General features: G+C 27.2%; 6 protein-coding genes across 6 annotated transcripts in view; 3 read left to right on the forward strand and 3 right to left on the reverse strand.

Moving 5' to 3' along the window:
• Positions 1–22603, reverse strand: part of LOC129615825 (MATH and LRR domain-containing protein PFE0570w-like) — a 165538-nt gene that overhangs the window by 91108 nt on the left and 51827 nt on the right. The window contains exons 3-4 of the mRNA XM_055531206.1: positions 4324–7431; positions 772–3587 (exon numbers count right to left, since the gene is read on the reverse strand). Coding sequence (XP_055387181.1) covers positions 772–3587; positions 4324–7331 — 5824 coding nt within the window. The 5' untranslated portion in view covers positions 7332–7431. The remainder of the gene's footprint in view (positions 1–771; positions 3588–4323; positions 7432–22603) is intronic.
• Positions 8398–22521, reverse strand: LOC129615809 (uncharacterized). Its single transcript, XM_055531192.1, has 8 exons — positions 21309–22521; positions 21038–21255; positions 18122–18872; positions 13189–13264; positions 11000–11627; positions 9671–10946; positions 8958–9276; positions 8398–8535 (listed from the first exon to the last, which is right to left on the reverse strand). The coding sequence occupies exons 1-7, from the start codon at positions 22438–22440 to the stop codon at positions 9002–9004; spliced, it is 4356 nt and encodes a 1451-aa protein (XP_055387167.1). The 5' UTR covers positions 22441–22521; the 3' UTR covers positions 8398–8535; positions 8958–9001.
• Positions 12295–14503, forward strand: LOC129615821 (zinc finger protein 334-like). Its single transcript, XM_055531201.1, has 4 exons — positions 12295–12457; positions 12521–12693; positions 12749–14005; positions 14068–14503. Exons 1-4 carry the CDS (start codon positions 12372–12374, stop codon positions 14322–14324), a joined length of 1773 nt encoding a protein of 590 aa, XP_055387176.1. The 5' UTR covers positions 12295–12371; the 3' UTR covers positions 14325–14503.
• On the forward strand, positions 15255–17557 carry LOC129615822 (zinc finger protein 484-like). The gene is made up of 3 exons (XM_055531202.1): positions 15255–15452; positions 15677–16944; positions 17015–17557. The coding sequence occupies exons 2-3, from the start codon at positions 15693–15695 to the stop codon at positions 17236–17238; spliced, it is 1476 nt and encodes a 491-aa protein (XP_055387177.1). The 5' UTR covers positions 15255–15452; positions 15677–15692; the 3' UTR covers positions 17239–17557.
• On the reverse strand, positions 17631–19498 carry LOC129615823 (zinc finger protein 521-like). Its single transcript, XM_055531204.1, has one exon. It carries the CDS (start codon positions 19365–19367, stop codon positions 18114–18116), a length of 1254 nt encoding a protein of 417 aa, XP_055387179.1. The 5' UTR covers positions 19368–19498; the 3' UTR covers positions 17631–18113.
• On the forward strand, positions 20321–21035 carry LOC129615824 (uncharacterized). The gene has a single exon (XM_055531205.1). The coding sequence runs from the start codon at positions 20402–20404 to the stop codon at positions 20939–20941; it is 540 nt and encodes a 179-aa protein (XP_055387180.1). The 5' UTR covers positions 20321–20401; the 3' UTR covers positions 20942–21035.

Below are 22603 nucleotides of genomic sequence, written 5' to 3' on the forward strand. Positions count from 1 at the left end.
GACAAAACAGTTATTCATGCGTGCGCAATTCAATTTTTGTTAGCATTGAGTATATTCTCGTCTGTAAGGTTGCGCACATTTGGTAGTAACTCCAAGTAATTACTTCATACCTAACATATGATATCAAAACCAGAAAAATTAAATCAGAATTGGCCGAGAACAAATTAGAAAAACAATTATAGTGCAAAAGGTTAAAAATATTAAATTACATATATATTATTTCATCAGAAATTTTTAATGTTCAAACCCATAAAATAGCGAAAACCATATAACAATTGAAATCGGTTAATAATCTTTAATTCACATGCATCTAATTAACATTGCTGTACACTGATTTAAGCAGCTATAAACTTAAAAAAATTTATTTTTTTGCTTCTTCGATTGATTCGATGCAGTTTTATTTGCAATTTGAAACATGAAGAGACTGAAGAGCTTCCAAACAATTGAATTGTTGTCAATATGAACTTAATTCATTTTTGAAGACCTATCAAATAGACTACCTATACGTAAGACGTAGTAAAGACGAATATTTTCACTATATTATATTTAAAAAGTAAAAATTTCAACAATTAATTTATCGATTCAAATAAAATTTAATTTGAATGTGCAATAGGCCACTAATTCATTTCTTTAACATATAACATTTGTTTAATCATAACCCCTTTAAATAATAAATTACATTTGTTCAAGCATATTATACATATTGCGTGTGTTTAATTAGTAATAATATTAAATTTAAAATTAATTTTAAATAAAACAATATTCACTAACCTTTATTAGAGTTTTCCTTCATTAAAATTTCTGTTTCTACAGAAATTTCCATTTTAATTTCAGGATTTTCAATATTTTCATCACTCTTATCTTGTTTAACATTCCATATAGATTCTGCTGGTATCTCAATAAGTGGATCATCAAGATCTGCTAAAGATTTTAAATCGTTAACTTCTGTTTCATTACAATCAACTTTTGAAAAAAGTTTTTGTTCCGTATCAGTATTTTTAGCATTATTAACTACAACATCGGAGTTGTAATTTTCATACGAATCACTACTAGCTACAGCTTTTGTTGATTTCATTCCTTTCGATTTTTCATTACTAGAATGTAATTTATTTTTAATTTTCAGATTATTTTTAGAATTTGAATCTTCGTCTCCTAAAATTATTCTTTGATCTAATGATGGTTTTTCTTCAGAAATTTTAGGTTCAATTTTATTTATTTTTATGTCAATATTTTCAATTACTTGTTTTTTATTAGATAGATTATTTTCATCAATTTTTTTATTTTCAATTTCATCTTCTTTACCAGAAGGTTCTGAACGATTCTTATTAAATAATTTCCAATAGAATGCATCGCGTTCAAGAATTTTATCAATATTATCTTGGCCTTCTGAAAATCGCCGCCCATTAACTAATGGTTTTTCATTTATTTCTTCTTTTAAAGTTTCAACTGAATTAGATTTTGGAAGTTTGTAAGTTTGTTCTTCAACTTTCGATGTAATTAATTCAAGTTTACCATTTATGGTTTCAGATTTCATTTTATCTGAATCAAGGTTAATAATTTCTTTTTTAGAAACTTTTGAAGTATCTACCTCGTTTTTAGAAACGTTAGAAGATGGAATCTTATTTGTTCTTACTGGTGGAGGTGGCGCAACCTTTTTAATTACTTTTATTTTATCTTCTTCTTGATTTGTTGTTTCTTTTGTTTGTAAATTTTTTGAAAATCGTTTAATTTCATTTGATTTGTTGGAGTTTTGAGCTTCTTGTTTGACAAACTCCGAACAAATTAGTTTTATATTCGGTAATTCTATTTCAGTAGAATTTTCAACACGCACAATATTAGTCAAAACAGGTTCTTCTTGTGGTTTTATTTCTGAATCCTTTTTAAACGATTTCAGATTCACCATGTTTTTATCGTCTGATGAAATATTTTTTGTTTGTACTTTAACTGGTACTAGTTTTGCATCCAAAATAGTTTCGTCTTCAGACGTAACATTTTCAACAATTGCAATTTTTATTTCTTCAAACATACTTGGTGGATCTGGAGTAATTTTACTTACTTGTAATAACGTTTCTTCAATAATTCTTTTCTCTTCATGGGACTTGGAATTAAGTTCATCAATAGTTTTTGATTTCTTATCGGACACCTTAATATTTTTTACATTTTTAATGTCAGTGTCAGAGAAAGCATTATTTTCTCCAGTATTTTGATTTTCACTACTTGATAAGATGAGTTGCTTCTCCTCCGAAATAAATTTTTTTATATCATCTGATTTGGTATTGTTTTCATCTGAAGTCTCGTATTTTAATACATTAGAAATTTGAACGTCAGATGGAGTTACAATTTTTTCAAAATTATTTTCTGATATTGCTGTAAGAATCATTTGCCCGTTATTATTGTTTTCAATTTGATTCGCATTTTGTTCTAGATTTATATTATTCTCACAAATTTTCTCTGACTTCATTTCTGCTTGATTAGAATTATTTTCTGCAGTTTTTGAAATGGAGTCAGTTCCAGTACTTTTTTTTGAATTTTTCCCGTTCTTTTTATTATCTTTATCCATTTTATCACTCCCACGTCCAAATAAACTTTTTTTAATAATACTTACTAGTATACCACGTTTTTCGGAACGATTATTTACTTCACACTTATCCGGTGTTTTAGGTTTTTCAATTTGTACTGATGTACTATTAGAGCTTTTTGCAATATTAACATCGTCTGTTTGTATATTATTCGCTGTTGATGTTATCTTATCTTCATTTTTGATATCATTAACAACAATATTTGAACTTTTAATATCTGGAGTTGTGCATTCCGTTAATGATGTTGTTGGTAAAATTTCTAAAGTAGTTTCAGTAACTGGTATGTCAGATTTTGTTTTACTTACTTTATTATCAATATTTTCTATCACTTGTTCATCATCTTTACTTGATTTAATTGGTATATGTTGAACATTTATATTTTGTTCCTGTGTAACTGTTATTTCACCAGAATTTTCAATACCTGCAACATTGTCATCATCATTAATTTGAATGAAGGAAATATTTTCTGTTTTATGATCATTATTGCCATAATTTAAATTAGAATTTAAATCCAAATTTATATTTGAATTTCCCAAAATTTCATTCTCAATAGGATTTTTATCAAGAATTTTGTTGCTTTCTGTTATACCATTACAATTTTTATCACTTGTTTTAACAGAATTAATTAGAATTTCTATTTCAGAATTTATCGGCTTGTTATCAACTTGTGATTGCTGCAGTGATATTATATTTGTTTGAGAAGTTTTCATTATTTTTGATACTGGTAAAGGTGGCGCGGGTGCAAGAGTTTTATTGTGCGACAAATTCTTTTTTTTGCTTTGTTGGCTATTTTGAAGATCCAACGATATTTGATTGTCCTCTTGTTGAAAGTTAGCTTCACTTTCTCCATTATTTGATAAATTGTTTTCGGAAAAAACAATATTTTCTTGCTCTGAATGTTGTTCGTGTGGTAAATTTTCTTCTTTTGGCTTCTCATTTTCTTGATTTTGCTCTTGCTGCGATTTTGGCTTCGATTCTGGTATATCGTTAATAAGGACAAATGGCCGACTGAAATATCAAAAAATTAATGAATACAAAAATAACTGTTAAATGTATATACATTTGCACGAATTGTACACACATACTTATTATGCTTCTATTGAATGGCAAAGGTTAGCTAAAAAAATTTTATATGAAAATACACACACATATGCGTAGTTGGGAGCGAAATTTTTAATGGCCGAAATTCACCAAATGTATACAACTTTTATGATTGTTTTCACAAGCACGAATCAAAGAACATAATCTATCGAGCGCAGCGCTGCCAAAGCCGAAGATTTTTCTTTCATATTTCATATTTTTTTGAACCAAACTTCAAAATTTAAATTTTTAAAATTTAGATAGAAAAATACCTTCAAATTTAAGGTTTTTTAATGTTACACAAGTTTTTCGAATTTCGAATTCTTTGCAGCTTTTTTCATATTTTCCAAAGTTCACAAAAAACATTTTAACAAAAAATTCAATTTAATGGTTTGAATTGAAATTTGATATTTTGGCTTGCTACTCTTTTCAATTTAACTTCAATTAAAAATCTTAAAGGGTTTTTGAATTTTTTTTAATGAATCTATAAAATGAAAATTTTATTTTAAGAAAATGAAGATATTTGAGCAAATATATTTGGCAGCACTGATCGTGCCAATAACGATATGTATGTACGCATGTATTTATATATGTATGGTTTGTGTGGATTGTATGTATGTAACACTGTTGATTGGGAATATTTCGAGCATTCGGTAATACTTACGTCATAACCGAAGAGGTTTCAGAATGTTGGATTGCTTCTTCGGACTGTTTGAATTCTTTATCCTCTTGCGATGATTTTTCAATTTGCAAATGTGGCTGCTGGTTCATACCTAAATTAGTTTGCTGGTTTTCTACATGCTCATGGTTTTGCACGTTATTACATTGCTGTTGCTTTTGATAAGGAGATTGTAACTGTTGTTGCTGTAATTGAAATTCCTTTTGTTTTCCTAATTGTTGTTGTAATTCTAAGGAAGAAAATTCTTCTTCGACTTCTCCAATAGTGGGTAGCATACTCGAGAGCCATGGAAAACTATTAAAATATGCCTCTGATGGTCCAGGTCCATTAATTAACTCCGGTGGTCCTAATTTTTCTCCTTCTTCAATATCATAATTTTTTTCGTCATCTTCATCTTCACTTGAACTACTTACTATATAATTATCTTCATTAGTAGCGTCAATTTTTTTACATTTTCCAACCACTACTACGGGAATATTGAGATCAGGTTGTTCAATTTGATCTAAGTTTTCGTTAATATCCAAGTTTTCAATATTTTTAAATATATCAACCGAAAATTTTTTAATTTCTTTAATTTCAACATTATTTTCAATATTTTGATTATTGTATTTATTATCTTCTGGTAATGATATTGAATTTATTTCAATTTCTTTATTTTTATCTTTTCCCAATGCTTCTGGCAGGGGACAAACGACTTTATTTGTCAGTTTGTTTGTAGTAGTTGAATTGATCGCCGAATGGTTTCGATTCAAATCATTTAATAGAGGAGGATCTTGCTCTATAGAATTACCTTCGTAAGTCTGAATTTTAAATTTGATATCTTTATTATGCACTTGCTTCATTTGACCCAAATCATTTTTCATTAATGACGGCTTTTCGACATTTGGTTTAAAAGTTTTAAACTCTTCAGCTGGAGAACTTAATAATTTTGGGATACCAGTTGATTTTTGTAAAGATTGAACACGTTCTGGAGGCTTTGGCTTTGGCCCTCTCAATTTTGCAACAGTTTCTTGACTTAATTTTGGTATTTGAGTAGATCTTTCTGGTATTTGTTTAGTATCTGCTGACAGTGATCTTTGTAATATTGGCTTTTCATTACCGTTTAATTGATTTGCTGGTTTGAATGTGGGCAAATTACTAATCTTGATATTCTCACCAGATCTAGTTCTTTGTAGAGCTAGCTTTAAGTCACTTTCCGATTTTTGCTTAGTAAGTGATGTTTTAATAACAGGAGGTTTATTTTCAACATAATTTAGATCTGAAGCATCTTCAATAGATAATTTTCGCAAAGGCAATATAACAGGAATTTTGGATTTACCTATTCTTTCTAAATCGTCACATGATTTTAAACATCTAACAGATATCTTTTCTAAGGAATTTTGGACTTCGTTTTTAATAAAATTTTGACATTGCCTTTGAAGACTGCTCAGCTCGCCAGATGGAGAAGTTGATTTTGCTTTAGTTCTTAAATCAATATCAGTTTTTGCTCGTTCAATATTTTTAGAATTTTGAGACGATGATGAGGAAAACATGGAAGTAATGGCTTTTGGAATTTTTGTTATTAAATCCGATTTGCTGCTATGAGAATTTGCTGAAGAATTACTTTTTGGTTGTGATTCGGGCGAACTCTTTAATTTAACTTCTGTATTAGAAGATTGATTGATCTCAATTTTGGTTGGTAAATTAATTTTTCTTGGAACGGGCAAAATTTGACGTCTTTTTGGTTCTATAATTCTTGGTTTTGGAGTTGGAGGAATAGAAATTTCGATGTTTTCATATTGAATAATTTGCAAGTCAGATGTATTCGTTGAAGGAATTTCTATATTTTCATAATCATTCGTCTTGGTTCCTTCTACTTTTGCAGTTGATATTAAGTCAATATTTTCATATGGATTAACTTGGCAACTCTTATTCTTAGATAAATCAATATTCTCATATTGATTCTTGAATAAATTTTGTTTAGATGTATTGTTATTTAAACTAATTTCAACATTTTCATATGGTCTTGCATTTTCATTTTGTGTCACTTGCACTTCATTTGCAAGAATAATTGTTTGATTGATTTCAATTGGCTCTAACTTTTTTAAACATTCCTCTAATTGAGCAGAACTATCGACATTAAACTCTTCTTCTAGTAATGTAAATGGTTGCAAAACCTTGGCTAATTCAGATTTATTAATCACATTATTAGAACCATTTAGAAGACCATAATTAGTTAAGTCTGATTCAGAAGAATAACTAGAACTTAATGAAAATTTGTCTATTACAGTTGATATAGAACTGCTTGTATCGTCACTTTCGGAACCTGTAATAACAGAAGCTGTCTCATCTGATAATAAATTAATGTAATATTCTGGATCTGGTGGTGGAGTTACGCACTTTTCATCTTTTTTAGTTATAATTTTATCAGAAAGTCTTCTCTTTAATAATTTTCTTGGTGGTACTGGTGGTGGCGGTGGAGGTTGCTGATTTAATTTTGCTTTCTCTTCTTCAATATTTTCAATTTTAATTCCATCGCCATTCCTTAGTTCCAATTTTATGGCAACATTACTTTCTTTCAAACACTTAACACATTCTATTCGTGTCATTTGAATAACAGGCTGATCATCAATTGTTAAAATTTCATCACCTTCTTTCAAATTACCCCAACTAGCTTTTACACGTGAAGCTGGACTATCTGGGGCGCATGATTGTATAAAAAGTCTTTGTATTTTTTCATTTGACTTAGTTCCACCTTGGAATTTTAATCCAAATCCTAATCTTTCTCCGGGTAAACGATATACAACAACTATTTCTGATATTACAGTTAATTGTTTTTTATTTTCTTGATTTAATTTAGATTCATTTTCATTTATAGATAATACCGTTATAAATGAGGAATCTTCATCTAAATCGTTATGCTCGTTTGGTAATATAACTCTCTCTTGAGAGAGTTTTTTACCATTCGGATCATCTACTTCCACAACTGTTATATAATCTTTATCTTCTTCCATATTTTGTACAAATTATTTCTTTCTTTATAATTCTACGACTAATTGTTCTCCAAAAATTGGTATTTGTTTAAGTAACATTTGTCAATTATAAATGTGATTCCTAAGAAAAAATAAAAATTTATGTATTTATTTTTTAAAATTTATAGTTTTTTTGGAAAAATATGATTAAATTTCTTTAATGACGTATTATACATGGAAGCTTACAAACTTATTTTGTGATTGCAAAAACGCATTCTACCATTAACTTTCATATTATTTTCTTTTTACTTTTACTTTAGATAAGCTCCAGAAATAAGATCTAAATTAAGATTAATCCAATTTAAAACTGCATCGACGTGCTTACAGAGCATTATTTAGTCTATATACCATGCCAATGATGCAATGTCGAATTTACTCATTACTTATATCTAGTCATGGCATAAATTGTACATAATTGTATATTTCAATAAAATTTATACTCTTTTCATATAACTAATTAATTTATAGTTTAAATACAGTAATGTTCCGATCCATTTGGCTTTATATTATTTTTCTAGTACTAAAGCAACATTGTAAGACTGAGTCTCTCACTTAATCGTTATTTATTAAATCTAAAATGTGTGATAGATTAATTTTTTGCTTTAAGAAAAAATATAAGTAAGTATATTTTATTTCTGTTTATTTTAAATTTATTTTCTGATAATTTCTTTTCATTTTTATTTTCATACCTACATAATTAGTATTTTTTTAATAGAAAAATTTAATTCAAAAGCTAATACAAAAATATTTATTTTTTTTTTTAAAAAAAATCTTACAATTTCGTCTTAAAAAAAAATTTTAAAACTAAAATTATAGAGTAACTAAAATAAATAAAAAATGTATAATACATATTATTATGTATAAGTACTGATACATATACATATTGTAATACATTGCCTAATCTTATTTAAATTTTAATCATCAACATATTCGTAATTTGGATTTCTTTTAATTTTTTTCGAGGGTAGCGTTGTATATTTTGGATTATGCTGTGTTTTAAAATGATCTCTTAAAGTTCCTTTATGGGCGAATCGCTTTTCACAAAAATTACAAGCAAATTGTTTTACAACACTATGTGTATTCAAATGTGTAGTTAAAGAATCTTTACGTAAAAATGAAATACCACATAGATCGCAAGTAAATAATTTATCAGTTCGATGAACATTCATATGACTTCTGACGCCATCTAAAATAATAAAATATTAAAAAATCATTAAAATATTACAAAATTGAAATAAAAAATAATTTTGTTATTAAATACTATCTCTTTAATTGCTTTTAAATTCAATTCAACAATGACTAAAATAAAACGTTCATATGCATATTAAAATTTAAAAAATGAAATTTTAATTTTTTTTTCTCTAAATAATTTTGTTAGAGCCTGCATTTACTGCAATATTGAATGAAATGGAATTTCTACTTATAAATTAAATTTGCTGTCTCAAATATTATTAAGCAAAATTTTGCAAATTTTGAATGAAAAGATTCTACAAATTAAACATTATGTAATGATAAAAATGCTTATTGGCTTATAAATGAAATTTTAATGAAACAGTAGTAGATGTTGATTTTTGAATTAACACAAAATGACAAAGATTTGTTACTTACTAAAAATATAAATTAATTTAGAAGAGCACAATGTTATTTATTAATTAAATTTTTATTGTTTCCTTAGCTTTTGATCTATATTTTCTAATAGGTATGCTTCCTAATTCAAATTTTTCATATTTTTTATGTAGTTTCAAATGGTCATTGAATCTTTGTTTACTTGTAAATTTACGCTGACATAAATTGCATTCGAAAACTTCTCCAGAATGAACTGGTAAATGATTTCTTAGACATTGTGGTCTAGAAAAAGAAATTCCACATATATGACAAATACAACGTAAAGTGCCTAAATGCCTTTTAAGATGATTTTTTAAATTTTCTAAAAAGAGAATAAGAACAAAATTATTAAAATTATTTAGATGACTTAACCATTTTTTTTTTATGATAGCCATCAGTTGATCCCTTTTTCTGGCTTTTCTAGTAAATAATTCAAATTTTGTTCTTATCCTACCCTTTTTAGGAAATTCAAACTTATATTTTTCATTTAAAATTTGTTATTTTGCTAGGCTTACCCTGAAAGCCAAACTGAAACCTAAATGTTGTCGTAGATATGCAAAAATTAGAAAAAATTAAGAAAGATTTGAAAGTATTTATGATAAGATTTTCTACCAAAGATACACAGAATTTGTTTGAAAATATTCTTTGAGATATCACAAAAATGAATTATTTACTTTATATATAGGTTATTCAATAAATTTTTAATGTTTACTTACCTTTGGTTGAAAACATTTTTCCACATATATCACAACTTTCTGATGGCGGTTCGTGCTTTCTCTTTTTGTGCATACGCATTATAACAGCCGTTTTAAATGCTTGCCCACATAAATCGCATGAAAATGGATGTTCTCCAGTATGTACTCTATGATGTTGCACTCTTTCTTTTTCATAAAAGAATTTCATTGGACAATAATTGCATTCGTACTTTTTTTCTACTAAATGATTTCTTCTATAATGATAAGACAGACGACGTTTTTCCGTTGTCTTATATTCGCAATAAGCACATTTAAATGGATTTTCTGGATCAATGTGTAATTCTGCTGTATGCGCAGCTAACTCTTCCTCCGTATCAAAAGGTTCTGAACATTGATTAATATCGCAGGTGAATTTCTCAAAATGAATTTTTCTATAGTGTGTAGATAGAAGGGAAGATTTAACTTTACATATTTTACACCGTCTTGTGTGAAATTGTTTCATTAGACTAATAAAGTGTGGATGCAGCGGATCGTCTACTTCAATATGATGGTTTTCTTTTCGCCTTGTATCTGTTTCTCCTATCCCAGATGAAGTATCAGAATCTGTGTCTATATTTTTGTCTTTTATATTTGGTTCAGTTTCATCTTCATAGTCCATGTTATCGTTTAAAGCACTATTGTTGTCTATGTTTTCCTCTATTCTTGTTTCTGAACTTAATTCTGCGAAAGTGGCATGAGTACTATCATGAGCTTCTAGTTCTCCTTGAGAAAAAGATTCAAAATCACATTTTGAACATTTGAAAGTATTTTCTAACAAATGAGATTTTCTATAGTGTAATATCAAATTTTGTTTCTCGTTGTCTTTGAAATCACAAAAGAAGCATTTAAATAAAAATTCTGTGTCTGAATGCAATACCACAAAATGTTCGTTTAAATCATTTATCGTATCGAATGGTTCAGAACACTGCGAAATATGGCAGACAAATTTCTGTAAATACTGCTTGTAATGTGAATTTAAATCTTCGTATCTTCTGTTACAAAATTTACATCTGCCATATTTTATCTGCCGCAATGTATTTAGAAAATGTTTAGGTATCTGGTGGCAATTCAAATCAACATCTTTTGGTGGGTCTATTGTATCATCATCTTCAATTTCGTTCCGGCTGATATCAAAAATTTGTTGAGAATCGTTAGAAAACTCATTTTGGGTGTAAACTTCCTCTTCTATAATAGGACTTTCACCCTTAACAACCATTTGTACAAAGGGACAATTTTGTAACTGCGTATATTGTGGTTGCTGAAGGAAACAGTTCAATAATTTTTATTACATTTAAAAAAAAATAAGCTTACCTGATCTTTATATTCCAAATTGCTTTTTTCAACCTTAATATAAGATTGATTATTAAAGCTACTTTTGTAAATTTCATCTGGATCATATCCCTGAACAATATAAAAAGAGTCATCTATAGAATTAGTATCTTTAACAGCTACGATTTCCTGTGATTGAAAATGCTGATCGTCACCAACTTCTTCCTCCGCGACTATTTCATGTTGATCTATAATTTCTTGCTCCGTATATCCTTTAATTAAATCTGTTTTTTCCTCTACTATGCAGTCCTCTATGACTTCAAAATCTCCTCTACATGAAGTGTAATCTGGTTCTACTTTGCTACAGCAAGCAAAATTTCCATCTGGATATATTAAACCACTCCAATCAATAGCATGATCATTGAGAAAATGATTTTGGAATGATTTAAAGCAATAATAATTTGCTTCACAAAATTTACAAACAAAGTATATTCTGCCGTCTAACGCTAAATAAATTTCACCAAATTTGCAATCATTCGGATTAGTATTCGATTCCTTAATGACATTGTTCTCGTTTGTGAGAGTAGTTTTTATTTGTACTAAATTATCGCTAACTGATAACTTTGTTTTATCCAAGCTAATTTTTAACATAATCTTTTGGTATCTAAGTACACATTAAAAATAATAAGGTAAATTAATTTAAAACAAAATGCTTGTATTTTTTATTTTCAAAATTTGCTTAGGTACTTCATGTATTAAAATTGAAAATAAAATTTGGTTTGTTCTTTTTAATTTAAAACGTCAAAAGAAAATTGAATTTTTGAAGCACTATTTCTTTAATTCACAATGGTTACCGCTACAAAATATTCTAGTACCACAAACTAATCTACTACATTATACGTAATATATGTTTACGTCATAATTTATTTTTTCTTAATTTTGCTAACCAACTACATAATTGCTTAAAATTTTACAAGAATCATTTTGTAGTTTTTTTTAGAAATATCTTGTAATCAGTATTCTGTTTATCATATAAAAGACTGACCTAAAATAGTATATAATAGTTTCATATAAAACAGAAAAAGATACGGGTAAATAGCTTTAGTATGAGACGAGACCAAGGAAAAATTCGATTGTTGAACAAATTTTTGCATTGTAAACTGATTGAAAGTGTGCATACAATAAAATCCATCAACAATTTTACAACACATAAAATTACTATTGTGATTTAAAGCTTTTCAAGCGTCAACTTCAAATTAAAAAATTTTCTATTGTAAATTGAATGTCACTTTATGTTGTCAAAATATTGTTTATGTTGGAGTTTCTTTTTCGTGTATTGGCAGAAAGCAATAAAAAAAATTAAAAATTAATTTTCAGTAAAATTTGTAATTTTTAAAGTAAAATTTTATGAAAAATGGGTAATAGAAATTGTATAGTGAAAGGATGTAATTCAGATATGGATAACCCGGCATCGGAGCAGTTGCAAATACATTTTTATTCGTAAGCAAAGTTGATAGGGGCGGCAATTATCAAATCTACTAAAATTATTAAATTCTTTTTTAGACTTCCAGAAAACCTTTACTTGGCGGAGAAATGGATTAGAAATTTAGAAAATAAAATGAAAGTAGATAAATTTACTGAAGAATCAAGGGTTTGTTCACTGCATTTTTCAGAAGAATCTTATGACACTGAGTGGATACCTACTATATTTCCAGACCTATCTAAGCAGTTAATTGGTAACGAATTCAATAAGTGCTTACCAAAAATTTTTTTAAACTCAGTTAATTTTAGTATACGACGAAGAAGCAAAGATAAATGCAGTTTTTTTAAAAGAAGATGACGAGGACTCTGAGTCATTTGAAGATGAAGACGGGAGCACATCTAAGCGTAAGAAAAATTCCAAAGCGTCAAAACGGAAGGCACCTCCAAAAAGCGCACCAAAAGAATTTGAAACAACAATTCCTAGCGATAACTTTTTCCGAAAATCAAAGTTAGCCGAAATATATGTCTCACCAACCGGAAAATTTTATGCAAAATGTAAATTTTGTCCTGAAAAGAAAAGTTTTCATGTTAATGATATTCTACAGCATTTTATAAAGAACCATACAACCCACTATTTAAAACCCGAGGGGAAGTATAGCACGACATATCGGAAAACTGCGAAAGAAAAGCTTTTCTATCAATCATTTATATTTTCTATGAATAAATCAAATAAGGTAACTGCAAAATACACGCGACACGCTAAAGCACAAGAGACTCCTGCGTCTTTTGTAATACCCGTTGATGTTAAAGAAGAAGTTAGTGTACCTGAAAAAAAAGAAAAAAGAAGGTATAAAACTAAATCAATTCAACCTACATCCACAAAGAAAGCTGATCAAATGAACGAAGAAAGAAAAGCTGAAATGTATAAACATTTATTGACTACAAGTATTAAAGAATCTTTGAAGCAAGATGCTGAAGATATTAAATTTCCAGCTGGAATTGTCGTTGAAGAGGGTGATCCAAATGCAGAAATTACTGATTCGGAACATATACAAAAATTGGATGATAAATTTTATAATCGAATTGGAAAAGATCCAACATACTTCCATTGTAAACATTGCAATACCTCAGTAAGATATATAGCTAAACATTACAAAAGTGTTCACCCTTATGCTTATGTATGCGAACGTGGTAGTTGTTATGAGACTTTCGATACAATAGCTGAGTTGAATACACATACGAAAAGAATTCATTTTGATCCTGTTTATGCATTTACGTGTACTGTGTGTGGACACAAATCCAGAACTTTGGTTTTATTTAGAACTCATTATCAGCGTATCCATATGAATAAAAAAGATTTTCCATGTGAAATATGTGAAATGAAATTTTATTGCGATTCAGAAAGACAAAAACATATGCGAGTTCACACAGGTCAAAAACCATATGTATGTACACTTTGTGGTCGAAAATTCGCATGTGGTCAACAGTTGAATTTACATATACAGAAAAAACATCAAGATCCACAATATGAGTGCGATATTTGTCAAAAGAAACTCCATACTAAACGTAAATACTAAATTATATTTAAATATAAATATACAATTTTAATAAATTTTTTCAATTTTTAGGTGCACTAAAAGAACATTCGGTTATACATGGAGAAAAGAAAATCGTTTGTCATTTATGTGGCGATAGATTCTTTAAAAGAGATGCTTTAAAGAGACATTATACCAAGAAACATGAACCAAGAGAATACAAATGTAAATTGTGCAATGAAATATTTAATGAAAGACCTCAACTTAAAGTTCATATTTTGGGTAAACATATTAAAAAGAAAAAAGTTTCTTCCAATTCCAAAAAATTTTCTTCAAACAATGTGTCATAAAATTTAATTTTTGAGAATAAATAACATAAAAATTTTAAATTGCAAGGAGAAATTATATTCATTCAAATCCGAATAAATTCTACCTACTTAAAAAAATTTGAAATCATGTAAAAAAAGACATTGCAATTTAATTTTTTCTTAATTTATTCAAAAATTATTGTTAGAATGAAAATTTCTAAATTTGAATCTTATATAATCTTCAAAAACAAAAAAATTTGAAAAACGAAAAGGAATAACTATTTCATACTAGACTAAATATCGAGAATAGTAGTTTTAAGTTGTAATTTTAGTTATTTTTATTAAGTTGTCCCTGATTTTTTTTTTATTTTTAAAGTTTAACAATTATAATATAATTTAATATTTTGTACTGGAAGATAAGTATGTAAGCATATTGTCTAATTATGTTAGCTATGTAAGTTTTCAATTTTAAACATAAAAATTTACTGGATTTAATAAAAATTATAAAATCCTGCATGCAAAATTGTGTTTTATTCGCATACAATATTTAAATATACATCCACATACAACTAGTTCTTGGCCATTGTTTCCGATCTTTATAACTGAAATATCTATGCATAACTACAAAATATATAGATATACTACGAAAAATCATAATACATATATATCAAAAATTACGCATTCGTTTGTTTTAATAATTTAAAAATTAAGTTTTGAAGATGGTTTCATATATCCAATCCAATAATTTAATCTGAAAATTCTATAGCTACATGTTGATATTGTCCACTATTTAGTAAATCAATATAAAGAGTTAAAATAAAACCGGTTTTAATGTGAATCACAACTTTGTGAATTTGTAAAAATGTACCTGTACATCTATTCACAATACTCGAGAATTTTTTTTTCAATTTGGCTGTCAATGTCAAATATGTGTTATTATTTTTAAAATTTTATTTTTATTCAAATCAGAAACAGGTGGCAAACATTTATATTTAGAAATTTAGTGCAAGAGAAATAAAAAACAAAAATTATAAAACAAAATTGAATTGACCTTATTTAAAGCAAAAACAAAAAAAATGGGCTATAAACACAATTTTCAGCAATACGTAACATAAAATGCTGGCATTTTGAAAAATTTAAAAAAAAAGAAAGATATTTAAGCGCAATATTGTAAGTACACACATATAAGATTTTTTAAATAAATGCTCCTAATTCAGGCTCTAGACAAGTTTCATTAAACATTTAATAAATAAATAATGGAAAATAAAATAGCCAAGTTTTATAAATGAAATTTTTGTTATAAAAATTTTTTTACTAAAAACTATGTAACACGTGGAGGTTATCCAATAAATTTGAATAAGCACACATAAAAAGTACATAATTTTTAATTCCAGTTGGAAAAGAAACAACATGGGTAGTAATTTGGAGAACGATTTCACGTTAAACGATTCAAGTTATAGCAGTGATGAGGATCTTATTAGTAAATTTCTAAAAATAAAATCACAAAAATCTTTGAGTTTATCAAGAAATGATGAAAACTTTGAATGTACCAAAGTTGTAGAGGTTTTCATAACAAAAGATGGAAAAATTTTTGCTCAATGTAGTATTTGCCTTTATAAAACGGAAATTGAAAACATGAATTACTTACTAAAGCATTTTATAGATAATCACGCTATATGCAGAATTGTTCAAAATGTTGAAAACCTTATTACTAATTATAAAAACCGTGATGAACCGGAAATTTTTGAAAGCAAATACAATAATACTGAAGGATTAAATTTCATGAATAATATTGAAATTGAAAATGTTCATCAACAAACTGAAATAAAAGCAATATGTGCAATACCTTCAGACATGTTTGAAGCAGAAAATTTGAAATTTGAAAATGTTAGTGATCAATCGAGTTCGTCGTGTGTAGAAGAATTATTTGAATTAAACAAATTAACTTCACTAAAAAATGATTTTGAGAACAATATAATAGATTTTGATGAGAATGAATCAAATAACGAATATATAACAGAATGTAAAGATGAATATTGTGACAGTATAATATTAGAGGAGAAAATGCTTGATAATAAATTAATTAAATCCATTGATGCATGTGAAGAAAATCCAAATTTCGATATTTCAAATCAAAGTGACGCTCAAAAATCTGATGAAGAATTTTATCAAAAATTAGCCGGTTTAAGTTCCGATCAATCGTTATGCCATATATGCAATATTAAGTTCCGTCATATTTCGCGACATTATAAAAATCGACATCCTGAAATAATACTTTGTGAGATTGGAAAATGTTTTCAAACCTTTAACACATTACCAGAATTGAATATACATCAAGAAAGGTTTCACAATGATCCAGACCATGCTTTTACATGTATTATTTGCTCTTATAAAACAAATAATTTATATTCTTTTCGATTTCATTATCAACGTGTGCATTTGAACATAAAAGGTTTCGATTGTGATTTTTGTGATATGAAATTTTTTTCAAATTATGAAAAAGTAAAACATATGAGAAGCCATACTGGTCAAAAACCATATAATTGTAAATTATGCAATTCAAAATATCCAACAAAACAACAATTGAATTTGCATATTCAGAAATATCATTCTGAGCCACTTTTTGATTGTAAAATTTGTAATAAAAAATTTCATCGACAACGTATGTACATATTTAATGTTATTAAGTATTTAAGAATATTATATTAAGAAAATAATATATTCTATTTTAGAAACCTTAAAAGAACATCAGATGACAAAGCATGCAGAAAATGAAAAAAAAGTAATTTGTGAAATTTGTGGCGATCGATTTTTTTTGAAAAAACATAAGAGAGATCATTTTAATAACATTCATAATCCAGATCGTAAACGTTGGACTTGCACTGATTGCGGAAAGTCTTTTAGCAGAAATTCCAATCTCAGATATCATAAAGCCATACACAATTTAGAAGACTAAGCATCTTTAAATTTATTTAAATTATGTTAATATTTTTGCAAATCATATAGGTATATTGTTCTTACCATTTGAAATGCGTATACATATATGTATATATTAAAGAAATTACAGCGTAATTATGTACGCCCTGTACCATATAAATCCCGAGATTTCTCAAAGTATTAACTATTTTTTAATTAAATTATATAATATATTTTGCTACATGTACCTATTTAAATATAATGATTTTGTTATTCTTAATTTAAATATGTTTGTCGGAAATGTATATTTGCTAGAATAAGTTTAGTTTTGTAAAAATGTTATTCATAAATAAGTACCTACCCTACTGCAAAAGTAGTAAAAATTGTTAATGCAAAAAAAAAAAGTATTTTAAAATTAAAAATTTTAATGCATAAAATAAAAGTATTCTGCCAATTTTTATTATTTTATTTAAAAAAAAAAACATTGTTAAAAATACGTACATCGAAAAATCAATCTTAAATTATGCCAGCATTTTTTTTATTTAAATCCTTTCTTAAACAATTAATGACTTAAGGAAAACTTTCATACGGAAGCGAGACAATGGTACTCCTACATACTTTACTTACAACTTATATATAATTTTAAATAGAAATGTAATTAAATACATAATAATAATTTTAGAGATAATTCTGCAAATGTTGCAAATATTAAAATATTACACTATTACTTTATAATATAAACAAAATTGTAATTCTTTTATATTTTTATCTATAGTTATTATTTTAATTTCTAATTTTCAACAAAATTGACTTAGATTATTACATACGTGAATTTTAGATAGAATTTATTCTTAAATATTAAATATTACATTAAGTGTGACAATAATTATGTTTTTTTTTATATATTTTATGTATTTAAAAACTATCATTCCTTATTTCTTTCACAACCGTAACCAGTTTTCCGTTATTGTGACATTCTTTAATGTGTCTTTTTCGTACATGATATGCGTAAAAGCTCTTATCACACAAATTGCACTGAAACTTTGGTTTTTGTAAATGAATACGATTATAATGATTTAAAATGCCACTACGATATTTACATTTATAAGAGCAACTTTTACATTGAAATGGAAAATTTGGATTTATATGTAATTCTGCTTTATGTGCATTATATTCTTCCTCGGAATCAAATGGCATATTACAATCTGATATATTACATTTAATGGCATTGGGGTGTTTATATTTTAAATGTGTTAGCATTTGGCCAGTCTTAACATTACATAACTTACATTTTTTATATTCAAATGAATCATATAAATCATCAAAGAATGTTCTTTTCCCACTGTCATTTAAATTCAATGGATCATTTTCAACGGATCGGATTCCCTGTGAACAAACTTGTTGTTCTGTTTCTTCTACAAAATCGTTTGCATAAATAGTTTGAGTTTCGTTATTGTACTCCTCCTGTAATAGTTCAGTTTCCAAAGCAACTAAAACACTACCAGCATTTTTCCTTAGCTGCTCTTCAGTTTCTTGATGATTATTTACTGTTTCAACGGTTTCAATACGATACGTGTTACCTGATGGATCATTCACTATTCTTACATTATCATCCTTAAAAGTATAGGTCGTTGTTGTTGTATTGGTAGCTGTATTGTTATTATTTATGACGTTCTCATTTTCATTTATAATATTTTCTTGATCTTGTTGCTGTTGTCGATGAATCTGCTCAATATAATTTTGATTGTCAGAATCTTCTTCATAAATTACCGTTTCCATTTGCATATCTTGATCTCCTAACAATACTTGACTCTGATTCAATTCATTTTGAGTTGCATATAAATGATCATCTTCAATTTTTATTTCTTCAACAATTTGAATTGATGCATTTTGTGTATATAAAGTTTTATGTTCTTCAATTAAATGTTTGGTGAAGTACTTTATGCAAAAATAGTTATTATTGCAAAATTCACAATTATAATAAAACCGACCATCTTGAGCTAAATAAATTTCACCAAATTTTTTATCATTTTCATTAATTGTTTTATTTTTTTTTATATTCGTTGAATTTGATGTCGGTGGTGACTGTATTGGATTATCTATTATTTTTAATGTTTTTCCAACTATTTGAAAGACAACATTTTCTAAATTTAATTTTGCGAGGGACATTTTAAACTTTTATAGAAAAAGTAAGAAAATTAACTAATTTTTTAATTTACTATTTCGGTAATTTTTATTTAGTCACTTTTTTTTGTTGACAAATATAAAATCTACCAAAGGAACCAGCCAAACAAATAAAAATTCCCCACACAAGAAAGAGACGCCATGTTAAATGTCAAAGAAGTTGTTGCATGAAATTTTCCGTCAATGAAAATTACGGCTGACAGCAAATTGAATTTTGAAATTAGCATTGCCAGAAACACTGAAAGTAACTTGAATTAAAGATGCATATGTAGATGAGATCCGTAATGCACAAATTTAATTTTTTCAAAAAAAGAACCTATATATAAACACATTTCTTCTAAATAAAATACCTATGTTTTCTAAATAAACCTATGTATTCGTATTTATTCATCTACCATGCGCTCGGATTGGTTAAATTGTTCTTCAATAAACCAATCAATCAGTTTCATTGATTTCTGCACAAGTTTTTACAAATAAGCAGTTGTAAATTTTTAGGCTAATTCCAGTGCTCATTTAATATATAAATTTTCGTATTTTGCGTCAATATCGAAAATAATTAAAAATTAAACTTCAAAATTTCATAATATTATATTATGACGAATTTTAAGATATGAAATAATTGTATGAATGTATTATGTAAATATATGTATTACATCGAAAATTAAAGTTTTTAAATCCGCTGAATGTTTTAATATTTAAACTAACGCAAAATGGTTAAAATAAAGCAAAATGTTTAGACAGATAAATTTTATTGATAATTTTTTGGCGTTTTGAATTAGCAATACCGAAACCAAACGTTAGATGATTTGACTATGACGTGCAGTTGATAGAACTGAGTATATATTCAATTTTAGCTCTGGCATAAAGTCATAATTTACATATGATAACACATTTTGACAAATCACAAAATGCCAATTTTCATATGTCATATAGCGGGGTGGTAGTATTTTGAAAATTTAAAATTTATAGATTTGAACTTTAGTAACACAAAAAATTTATATTTATATTTAAATACTTTGATGAATATGAAACCAGCATCAGAACGTAATGTAGAAATAAAAGCTAAAATTGGTTCTGATGAAGAATTTCAAAAACGCATTGATATTGCAAAAAATTTAACATCTAGCATTGGTGAACTAATTATACAAAGAGATGTTTTTTTCAAAAGTCAATCTGGAAGATTAAAATTAAGGTATCTTCAACCACCATCTAAATCACAATTACTTTACTATGATCGTCCTGATTTAGAAGGACCAAAACTTTCGCAATATGATAAAATTGAGGTAGATGAACCAGAAAAACTTGAAAAAATACTTGCAACAACAAACGGAATTATTGGGATTGTAAAAAAAGAACGTTTGTTATTCATGCACCAAACGACAAGAATTCATCTAGACAAAGTTGAAGGTCTAGGAAATTATTTAGAATTTGAGGTTGGGCTAAGTGTTGAACAAACTGTTGAAGAAGGTCAAAAAATTGCAAAAGAAATGATGGAAACATTCCAAATTAATGAAAAGGACCTTATTGTAGGTGCTTATTTAGACAAATTGAATAAATAGTTCCTTTTTCTTTTTACACATATGAATATGTATGTATATATTCTTTTTTATTGTGTATGATTGTAAATATAGAAATTTTCCTCATGATTTTTCAGCTTCTCTTTTATTTGTTTTAGTATGAATTTTTTGATGTCCTGTGTAATTATTTTTTTGAGCGAATTTTTTTCCACAAGTCTTACACTCATATTTTTTTGTTCCACTATGTAAATCTATATGTTCTCTCAGATATTTCACATGCTTAAAAGCCTTTCCACAAACATGACAAATGTTGGGTCTCTCGTTCGAGTGAACAAAATTATGCTTTAGTAAAGTTTCTACAAAAGTATATGTATTACAAAATTTATTTACACTCAATTTGTATATATACCTTTCAAATGAAATTTTTTTCCGCAAACTTTGCAATTGAATGTTGGTGCTTCGTGATCGCGTAATATGTGTTTATTTAAGTCTTGTGTGGTCCGCAAACCTTTCCCACATATATAACAGATTGCTGGACGTTCCCCTGTATGTACTCTTTCATGCTTTTTTAATTCACCTGAATCATAAAAGGTTTTCTCACAATATGAACACTTTTTGTTCCTAATATTTAAATGTATTCGCTTAAAATGAACATCAAGACTCTTCTTTTTGTTTGTTTTGTAATCACAATTTTTGCAAGCAAAAGGTTTTTCGGGATCTCTATGGATCACAGCAATATGCTCTTTTAAACGCTTTTCTGTTAAGAATAGCTCATAACAATAAGGAGTCTCACATTTATGCAACAAGTCAGAGTGTTTTATTCTCATATGTAATTTAAAATTCTTGACTTTAGATAAGCAGTGAATACAATATTTCAGCTTAGTCAAATCTGCAGGATCCTCAAAATCTGTACTATCATCTGAATCTTCTGATTGTCCGAGACTTGTTTTATATTCTTCTAAATATTCTTCATCAAACTCACCAGATAATTCTTCAAGCTGAGCTTCTGAATCATTTAAATTATCGTCCGGCTTAAACTTTTTGAAGTTCCTCAAAATTTCATCATCTTTGTCTGACAATATTTCTGCATTTTCGTAAAAATTTCTACTTTCATAATTGTGATCGTGATTTTTGAAAATATTTTCAATACTAGCATGTTTTAATTTATTTTTCGTAGTGTTGGATGCATTTGAAATTTTATTATCCTGCAAAAAACTAAAAATTTTCCAAGATTCAATGTCGTGATCATCTACACAGTGCTGTACATAGTTTTGAATTTTGTAATACGATTTACTACAAAAATAACAAATAAAATATAATTTGGCACCATTATTTGATAAAAAAATTTCACCAAATTTTATATCATTTGGATCTATTGGCCTTATAATTTTTACATTATATTTATCTTTGCAGTTCTCACTATTGGGAACAGTTTCCTTAATTGAAGTTAAAATGGAATTTTCTTCTTCATTTATATCTCCATCGTCATACACAATGCAATCTATGAAAGTATCATTTTCTGCTTTAATATCTTTAGACATTTTACTCTTAATATTCTAAAATAATTCGAAATAAATAAAATACTTAAAAATTACTAATTTTTTTCTAATTTTTAAATCGCTTAATTAAAAAATGTCACTTTGTCATGTTTAAAATTTTCAACTAACGTTATGTCAATATCAGATGTAAATATTTCCCAATAAA

This window comes from Condylostylus longicornis, unplaced genomic scaffold (assembly GCF_029603195.1).
Source record: "Condylostylus longicornis isolate FDR11 unplaced genomic scaffold, ASM2960319v2 ptg000148l, whole genome shotgun sequence".
Lineage (NCBI taxonomy): Eukaryota > Metazoa > Arthropoda > Insecta > Diptera > Dolichopodidae > Condylostylus > Condylostylus longicornis.